The sequence below is a fragment of the Argopecten irradians genome, chromosome 2, assembly GCF_041381155.1.
Source record: "Argopecten irradians isolate NY chromosome 2, Ai_NY, whole genome shotgun sequence".
NCBI lineage: Eukaryota > Metazoa > Mollusca > Bivalvia > Pectinida > Pectinidae > Argopecten > Argopecten irradians.
This window is the reverse complement of record NC_091135.1, coordinates 9,465,156-9,475,756: the sequence shown is the minus strand read 5'-3', so window position 1 is coordinate 9,475,756 and position 10,601 is coordinate 9,465,156. Positions and strand designations below refer to the sequence as shown.

The window sequence follows — 10,601 nt, the reverse complement described above, 5'->3', positions numbered from 1 at the left end:
ACAGGGTGCTTTGTTGTCTGTACCATTACCTTTAGTGTCGAATTATGTACAGGGTGCTTTGGTATTAATTTGTAAACATCCTTATTTTAGAAAATACGAAATCTGAAAATTATTATTTATTTGCGCAGATATAAATTTAAAAGTCCAATTCGGCGATTCAATACCAAAAATACCTTTTTACAAAATTTAGTGCTGTACTTGAATTAGTGCTTCAATGGCAGCTCAAAAAGTGCTAAATTAAGTATATTTACAGTACTTTTTTAGAAAGTTGAGTATGAATTCGAACAGAAACATTAAAGAAATTCTAAAATACTAATTCTAAGATGCTTGCTACTTAATGAATTTGCTTCGCTTCTCAAAAGTCCTGGAATATTTGCCATTAGAAATCTTCTTTGTACAGAATTATTATAAAAGTATTTAGATCGGTGACAAGCTTCATGTGGGAGCAGCAGTTGTTTCAGTGTGCCGACACATCAGTATTTCACTTTGGCCAGGTATACATACTGATTGTAGGTTGATGTTTTTTCCTGAGGTACTCCTGACATAAACTTGGCATGTCCTTACATGAACCACATTTCAAAACACTTAAGAAAGATAATGAAAAAACAATGCTCACAATTTGATTTTTAAATAATTTTTTAATCATTTTGAATACCAATGCTCTGGTAGATCTATAAAAAAATGTCTCCAGCACTATTTATGGGTTTGTCAATGTTCACATAATTGTACAATCTTATATAAATAAATATTACACTAACCACACTCAATCGTGTATGTTCACTATCGGACATTTTGTATGTGCTCCATTACTTCCTCTCAAAGAAATGGACCCATTTCTGTATATTTTTCTTTTCTTTCTAATGTGCAATGCTGGGCTGCATATAAACTTTCAATGTAAATTAAATAGAATTATCATACACACACGACACAATCACCTGTTAATTTTCAAAAAACATACAAAATGCAAAATGATCTTCCGAATGTGGATTGCACAGTTCTTTAAAAATTATTCGGCTAGAAAGATCTACGTCTCCTGATGGCACATAAAGTTCTCATCGGACCAACTGAATTAAAGTATTACAGTTAAAGCACTGCAATGTAGCTGTTTTCCGGTTAATGTAGTGAATCCCTCCCATGAATCGTAGTCTGGATGTTGTGTGCAGTCCAACAACCAAGTATAATTGTAGTAATAAGTAATCAAGTATGTAAAGTTTGTTATCTATTACTTGGACAGACATGTATAAAAGAATTTCCACTCACACTGCTCAACCACAAAAGAAAATAGCTAGATCAAAAAATGATACCTTGAGACTTCAGAAATGTGCTGATTTCACAGTACCAAGGAATGTACGAATTTCACATCGAGGCCACCTAAAAATACAAACTGCCCTTACATTTAGTATGGTAACAGTTATAAGAATCACATTCATTATATACAAATCTAACAGTTTAGATGGCAGACAGATAGAATTGGTAGCATTCTTTGATACTGTGAAAGTTAATTCGTTTTCACAAGCACCTGTCTGATGTTGAATATGATTGAATACAGTCCATACATTTATTCTTTTTCTATCTCTCTAAGAAAAAAAAACACTTTCTATTAAAAAAAATAACCCTGGAAAGTATCACTCCCACTGAACTTTAATATAAAAAGGTCCTAAGATCACTGTTCTCATTTCTGAACCAATTTCAGATAGGATGGTGTATCAAAAGATTTTGGTCGCTCAATTGGAAGTCCAAATGCCCTGTCCCATACAAGGGATGACATACAGCCGAGAGCTCGAGACACGCCAAATAGCACAGTGTAGTAGTTCATCTCGGTCATACCGTAGTACTGCAAGGCAAAACAAACACTTAGTTAGCATGAAATATTAAATTGATCTAATGAATGTATGTTAAGCTGAGCGGGTACCAATTGTGTAAAATTTTCATCCTGTTATCCTGACACCAGGATTATGAAGTTTTTGCAAAAAAAGTGACGTAACTTTTTGTAACGTTATCTGTGATTGGCTAAGTCTAAATTTAGACCGTTTCATGATCTTCGGGCCAGATGAACTCAACTTTTCACTATAGTATAGATGTGGTTATGTTATTCCATTAATACCTAACAATAGGACCAAAATAAAAATGACTACATATACCAGTAACTGGAAATGCCTTCCTATTTACTTCAGCTTAGGATAGCAGTATATCACATATATCTTTCTGACACCAGGATCAAAATAAATTATGTCACGTGGAATTCCTTCCTATTTTGTAATGAAGTATTATAGAGTTACCTCCCCTTGTGGGTAGATAATGACTGCTATGTGTTTGCGAGATCAATACATTTCCCCATCCCCCTCCCCCTTAGAGAAAATGACAAATTTTCAATACAAACTGATGACCTAACAATCAATATCCACCCTCAGGGGCAGATAACTGTAATATGTGAAGAAATAATGACTAACATTCTGTTTGACGTGAATGTCCTTGCCTCCTTATATCAAAGATCAGATGGACATAGATAACACAATAATTATGTCCCTTGCTTGTCCTTTTCCTCCAAAATTCTATAGTGGGGACATAAAATGTCCTGGGGTGGTGTAAATGTATCATATGAAAAAGACTAACGTTTCAATATCTTGGAACCTGGATCTGATTTTATACCATACAGATTCAAGTCTAGGTATTGTGATTTGTGAAATTTGGACCAGGTTTAATACCGAAGAATCTCATTCCTCACCTGAAGGAGTACACCGCTGTGGGCATCAACGTTGGGCCAGGGGTTCTTGGCCTTGCCTTGTTCTAGAAGTACATCGGGAACAATCTTGTACAGCTGTGATACAAGCTTGAACATGGGATCATTTGGTAGCTTCTGTAGAGCAAACTCTCTTTGGCACTGATAACGAGGATCTGTTTTACGTAGCACAGCGTGACCATAGCCTGGCACAACCTGAAATAGTACAAAGTTGTTCTTAGTGTGTTCTATACTAAATCAATATTGTAACCATTCAATTTTGTGCAATTATCTCAAGAGTACTGGTAATGAATTCAATGTGTTCTATACTAAATCAATATTGTAACCATTCAATTTTGTGCAATTATCTCAAGAGTACCGGTAATGAATTCAATTCAATGTTTTGGGGGAGTTGAAGTTGAATATAAACGCTCCCATCCCATAGATTGAACAATGTGTGATGCCTCTGACTTTAGCATTGTATCCCACATTACATGAACTTTTGAATCTTTTACATGTGAATCACAACATAATAATGTGTCTCAAAGGTTAAAAGGCATATGCATGTTTGCTGTAACAGATAATGTGTCATGAGTACAGAAAGAGTTCAAATATAGCTGGTATTTTTCGTCCACAACTTACATTTCACTATTAAGTGCCCCCTTTGTTTCAATTTTTAAGTGCCCTGGGCGCTAATTATGATGAATATGGTAGCATAAATAGGGAGATTATATTACACACCTATATTAGGTCTGTTTTACAGTAATTAAGTGGACCTACCTGTCCAGACTTAAGAGTGTTCCACACCCAGTCCCTAAGCTTTTCATCCGACACCTCTCCTCCTAGGTCTTCCTGGACCTTGGTCAGCCAAACCAGTACTTCCTGTAAGGATCGAGTCAGGAGAAAATGTATTTTATGTTGTGCTCATATAAGGCACACAACTTAACATTTCTATCACCAATAAGGTGTGAAAGACAAAACACAAGTAATATTCTGAATTCCTATCTACACTTAACAAAACGTTTATAGTCAAACGTGCCATAGTACAATAATCTGTGATGAAAAATATTTAGTTTATAAAGAGTTCCATCCTCTGCATAAAGGCCATCAATTACTATGTGAATGAATTCTGTGAATGAATTCTCAACAACATCGATACACGGGAGATATCTTGGTAATTTTTAATTTGATAAGCTGTCCTAATCAAAATGCATAGTACATATTCATAACAAAAAAATGTTTAGTATTTTCAATTCAATATATAAATGCATTGCTCTATTATCAAAATAAATTCATCCTAGCTTTCTGTGCAGGAATTTCAGATATCTTACTGATTGTAATCGATTAAAGGTCAATGGTATCTGTAATTGATTAATAATTGATTACAGCATTATTACCCAAGTAATCGATTATTAATTAATTACATTTTGAAGTAATTGAGCCCATGCCTGCTCATTACTGAAACTGCACCAGTTTATAAAAGTTTATAGCGATGCATTCTTAATGGAGGCAAAGTCGTTTTGATTCTCTTTCTGTCTTCCTAAATTTGATACAAAAGATGAAAGTTTACTTACCTGATTAGCAAGGCCATGAAGGGGTCCAGCCAAACCGTTCATGCCAGCAGCGAAGCTGAGGTAGGGGTCAGAAAGAGCACTGCCCACTAAATGTGTTGTGTGAGCACTGACATTACCACCTTCATGGTCACTGTAAAGTTAAAATACAAATTTAGCTGGAAACAATAACAATACAGAAAACACCTCACACGACAAACAGTATATTGTATTACTAAATAACCAAGTAAAGAAAACTAGTGGAAAAGTTTGCTACATATCAAATTGTATTCAATCAAATAAACGTATTATAATAGGATCTAGGACTTATATAAATAAATTAACACTTATGTTAAATTTTCCTAATTGACTTATTGCAAATATTCGGGTGCTATGATGCAAGTATTTTCACAATAACAACTGAACTCACCTATGGATTGTCAGATACATTCTCATGAGTTCTGTGAAATCGTTGTTTTCAAATCCCAGCATGGATGTAAAGTTCCAACTCCAGTCCTTGGAGGGATCAATGGTACCCACAGACGTGCCATCACGGTACAAGTTTCTGTAAATCAGGGCGGCTACTGTGGGCAATTTGGCAATCATGTCCATTGAGTCTTCGTACACGTACTGACAAAGGGAGATAACTAACATTATATGGTGTCCACTTACAACCCTTTAATACAAGGCACTGGATATATCAGTTTTAATTCCAAAATTAGTTCTTGAAATGTCTTTTCAAACTAGCATACATTTGTATTATATTTATGCAAGTTTGAAAGATACTTAGACAGTCAGTACTATAACTTTTTAGGATGTCAAAATATCCACTAGATATTTTGTTGACAATTCTTTATCATAATTATACATAATGTTTTACAAGATAAATTTTTCCTCCTTTTATCAGATTTTCTATATTCATCCAATTTTCCCCACAATGTCTATATTTGACACTTTGAAACTGGTAACAATTTTCATTTGAAACTAGAAATGTCTATATGGTCAAATCTCCACAAATCAAAACAAAACTGGATTGGACAGACATGGATAAAACTTTATACCCTTTCTCAAGCATTTTATGATGGAAGGATAAAAAGCACATGGTTTTTCACAAATTAATAATGTTTTAACTCAGGACCACTCAGCATTACATTACAAAAGACATAATGAACATTTTTTACAGTTATACATGTTGACTATAGCTACCTCCCAGTATGAAGTTTTCTTGACGCCCTCGGAGTAGGCCTTTGCGAATTTGCTCTCGCTGCTGAGGGCTGTGATGGCAGCACTGAACTGTGCCATGGGATGAAGGATGGCGGGGAAGTTGTTCAACATGGATGTCACGTGGTTAGGGAGTGCTGCACGGTCATTCCACTCCTGAAACAAAATCAATAGATTTCCTTTAAATTTAATAATCAGATTTCCTTTAAGGTTTACAGATTAATCAATTACAATAAGACTTTTTCACTTGCTTTCCCTTCCCCCAGTGTAATATAAACATATAGACACTTATTTTACAATTCCATTTCCAGAAATTCTTAACTTTGATAAAATTGTTTCAAGAGCTTGAACTACAAGATATCACATTCCAAGTGTTTAAATTCACAATGCCATTTAATTCTTAACTTTGACCAGAGAATTTAAGAAACAAGACATATTCTAATAAAGCATTCATCCATCAATATGTGGTTTATAACAGATCATACTCTTATAAATAGACTCCCATACAATTTCATGTCTAGCTATACATGTCAATTAGACCTCTTACCTTTGTGACGGCATCTGCCTGGGCCTGGGTGGGGACCTTCCCTGTAAGGAGGAGCCAGAACAGACCTTCGGGGAGGGGCTGTTCGCCCTGACCCCCTTTACCCTTAGGTAGCATCTCCTGACATTCAGGGATGCTGTATGTACGGAACCGGATTCCCTCATCGGGGTCAAGGACGGAGGTTTCAGTGGCTAGACCTTTGATGCCACGCATACCTCCGTAAATCTGAAATACAAGTTACATATGTCTCAATTCTAATTATTTCCACTAAACTTCATCAGGTTTTAAGTCATGGAAAAGTTTTCTTGCAAGTACAAAATTTCTATCAATTATGCAATAAGATCATTAAGTTGATGAACAGCGCCTGGCATTTTCAGATTTTGAAAATAAGCAGCATCCTGGGGAAAATTAGGAATATTGAATTAAAACTAATAAGTCAAGATTTATTCTTCTAGTTTCAAAAGTCTACTTTTATCCAAAAGATTTGGAAACAAATTTTGTTTAGATGATAAATGCTTTGTAGTGGAACAAAACCACAGGCCAAAAAAATAAATGGATAAAAACGTTCTGTTAAAACTAACCATGTTGAGGGTGACCTCTCCCACCACCTTGTCTCCATATTTTTTCCTCAGTTCCACAACTTCCTTTTGTTTTTCTGGAATGACATCTGCCAGGACATCTTTTAGATTCTAAACAAAACGTAAAATAGTTTTTATAGAATCCAGAAAGAATTTGTTTTTAAAACTTAATATCAGTCTCTATGAAAATAGTTTTTAAATTTGATTTAGGTGTGCAGTGATGATAAATCAATGTAAACCTTAGTCATTTCTAAATCTTTCACCTGTTAGACAATAAATGTACTCTAAATAGTTTGTGTTCTTTTTCTCTGAAGGTTACCAACTTTCAAATAATACTTTACAATTAAAATACTATACATTTTTACATATATTTACTGCCAACTTATATGATTTGTTGTGACTACATAAGTTCAGCAGTATAAATTTGTGATTCAGTATAAATCTAATACTGTACCAACTTGTTTTACCAGGTCAGATTTTATTTTTAATTTTCTAACGATTCTTTTAATTCTTATTGGCCCATAAATCACTAGTTAAAATGACTTTTTATGCATAATAGTTTTTGTGCATCTCGGAAACAAAACATTTTCATCTTTTGGTCCAACATTTATATAATAGATCACAAGCCTAGACATCCTGGGTGTCTTTTTAAATATTTTGGTTGTCGGACAGTGGCTAGTATTAATCCCTGGACTGGCTGTGTACTTACTGTACTAGAGGAGTGCCTCACACTGATAGCTGGGAGAAACGCCTGCAATTATAAACAAGAATTTTAAATATTCTGGTCAAGTATTCAATAAAGTAATACCCTAGTATAATAATATTCATGTACGTGCTTTAACATATAGATCTCCTTATGCAAATGACAGAGTATATAATGTTAATGCAGTCTCTCCTTAGTCAAGAGACATTTTGATATTCAAAATATTTTAATGCATAAAGAAAATTATCAGTATGTTTTATTAACATATTATATATTAATAAATTCTATATCATACATTTACAAAATATATCTGCATATATAACTATTGATAGTTTAACACTTATTTAGAGTTTCAATACTTCAGGGAAAATAGTTTAGTACAGTTCAAACATTATACAACAACACATTTCATACTACTTCCACCTCTAGTAGCTGTTCTGCAAATACAATGTATACCTTGTTATATATCATATAATAAATAATAAATAACATCTAAATTCTCAAGTAGATATTATATACTAGTCCATCTATGAATAGCATATACAAATGATGATCTACCGTATTCGACCCAATATGCGCCCAAAGTGCTTCATAAATTAAGTAAATAACTAAAATAAGGGGGGACTCTAATAGAAACAAATTTGGACTATAGCCTTTCTTAAAATTATTCTACAAAGTAAGGCAGAGGGGCGCTTACTGGGTCCAATACATTTTTTTTAATGGCTAATTTTCACTTCTTTCTATTTCAATGCATAGTGCTCTTCTGTTTAATTTTCTCGTTTGTTATAAGAAAATCTACAGATCCTTGCCACATATGACAAATTGTGAAAATCAAGATTGGAAATGTACTATTTTTATTTAACAAGACTTAACTAAATTAATTCTATATTCTGCTTTCTTCACACTGAAATTAGTCAAGTAACATAAAATAGTATAGAGCCGTCATTGTTAGAAACAATTGATTTTGTATTATTTTTTAAAGTATACCAACTGTATAAATATTATAAGATTCCTGATAATTTTAACTCATGAATTTTTCACTATTACAACAAATTATATATGAAATACTCAGTAAATTATAGTTCTCGAGTGACATGCATTGTGTTCGTTTTTAGAACCAATTATGTAGTACACAAAACGTCTGTTCCGGATTTCATCTTTTTTTCAAAGACACAATTGTTTCGAAATATATCAATACATCATGATATTTTCCTTTCACTATATCGATACATGACATTTATATCAATGACAGCTCTAACAAAGTATATACCTTTTGTAGAGATTATCCTACATATATGCATAATAAATTATCAAGTCAACATATTCATTTTTTTTTGGTCTGAATATTGCTGCATATGGACATTGCAGTAAAGGTTGCGGTACACAAATTTTAACAGTTAATAGACTATGATTCTAAGCTATGATCCTCTAATTAATTTCTAGACAGACAGACAGACAGATATGAGCTACCATATACATGAACATTATAATATATTAATTTGTTCATGTACCAACTGAAGCAATTCTGTCCGTTTTTTACTCAAATTTGTAACCTCAATGTAAATTCCAGTTGTTTGCATTATGGTCAATATAGTAACAGTGGTTTAGAAATCTGTCTCAAATCTACTTGTTTTAGTCAAGCAGGAAAATGAAATACTGTCACCTTATACTAGGATACTGTTATTGTGGATGATCAAACTATGGCAAATGTTTTTATTCCAGCCAATTAAATTTTTGCAAACAAAATTGATTGAAATAACGTGGACACCCAAATTGTCATCTTACAATGACATTGATAATTGGAAAAAAAAGTAATTCAGTTATAAATGAAATCTGTAAAATTATGACGCCCTCTTTTATTTATTATTTTCTTTTTTGTAAAAAGAAATGTGTAATAATGTATTTGGGCAGCTGTTAACCTTACTCATTACTAGATGTTGATCAATATGCACCTGTTTAACATGTTCTAATTGGTATTCTATGCGACAGTCGAAAGTCTTCGTCAAATGAAGAACAAGAATTCGACATAGTAGTTAGAGAAAAAAAATCGTTGTTGCAGTATTCGGTACATGTCTAGACATTAACACTGCAAAATCAGTGAACCGATGCAATTCTTAAATGACAATATCAGATGGTGCATGTAAAACGTTGTCACGATCCATGAACATCGATACCCACGTTTTGTTCAGTCCATCATTCTTTGTTTTATTCAATATTTCGTACATTTCATAACGCGAACTTATAAGATAATATACCTTGCATATAAATCAAAAACCCACCTTGTTTTGACGCAAGACATTGCTTGCAACTGTGCGAAATAAAGACATTTTCAGTTTTCGCTGAACGGGTTTACCGGTGGTCCAAGGTCAATCCTGTTCTTGACGTCATCAACAATTGCTGGTCACGTGACTACTGTTTTACTACCCACAAGTATTTCTCTTTCGGAGATCCTCATTCGAACCACAGCAAACTATTCAAGGGAGATGATCCATCCATGTGTCATGATGTCAAAAATGCCAAAAAACTTGTTTTCATCTCAATTTTAGAACCTAATACAATTTTTAAAATTTGATTTCCTTTTAGGAACAACTTTGCATGTGACCTAGTGTGAACATTATTTTTTTTAAAGATGCTCCACCGCCGACACAGCATAAATGATATTCATCATTTGAACAATAATTGGTGTTTACTTGTATATATATATATGTCTAATTAACCCAAAAACTAACATAAAATAATTTATTTTGCCTATGGTGCATGCTAAATCAGTACTTCATTCCATATAGGATATAGTGCCACAGAATTTTTTCGGGATGCAATTAATTATTTTTTATATTTTTAACTTGATGTAAAATAATAGAAGCTCAAACTTTTCAATGGTGGTAATGGTGTAAAGTAAGTAACTTTTGTAACTGATGAAAAATACTCAATCGTCTGCTACTGTTTTTAATAGTGAAAAAATACCATTTGTCAGTGGTGGAGCATCTTTAAATATATTAAAGGTGGATGTTTCTAACATCCTGTAGGTATTTCATATTTTTAAAATTCTGTAACTTTCAGATTTAACCGACATTGGGGAGATTGAATGATTGAACTTCAATGAGTATCATTAGGTATGCATGTTATAAAGCCTATTTTATTAGGTCTTTGTTCTTAAAAATTTACGGTTGAATTAATTATAATTGTTAACGTCTATGATGACTTAATGAAATGACAAATTACAATTAATCTGAAAACACCAGCAATATCATATTTTGTAAAAGCTAAGCTTATAATGCATTCTGTA

At 33.1% G+C, this 10,601-nt stretch overlaps 1 protein-coding gene across 1 annotated transcript; it reads right to left on the bottom strand.

The window, feature by feature from the left end:
- Nucleotides 1-618: 618 nt before the first annotated feature.
- Nucleotides 619-9,751, bottom strand: LOC138314378 (citrate synthase, mitochondrial-like). The gene is made up of 10 exons (XM_069254682.1): nt 9,595-9,751; nt 7,322-7,363; nt 6,616-6,723; nt 6,038-6,259; nt 5,476-5,646; nt 4,700-4,899; nt 4,294-4,423; nt 3,500-3,601; nt 2,726-2,935; nt 619-1,834 (listed from the first exon to the last, which is right to left on the bottom strand). The coding sequence occupies exons 1-10, from the start codon at nt 9,640-9,642 to the stop codon at nt 1,673-1,675; spliced, it is 1,395 nt and encodes a 464-aa protein (XP_069110783.1). The 5' UTR covers nt 9,643-9,751; the 3' UTR covers nt 619-1,672.
- Nucleotides 9,752-10,601: the final 850 nt, after the last annotated feature.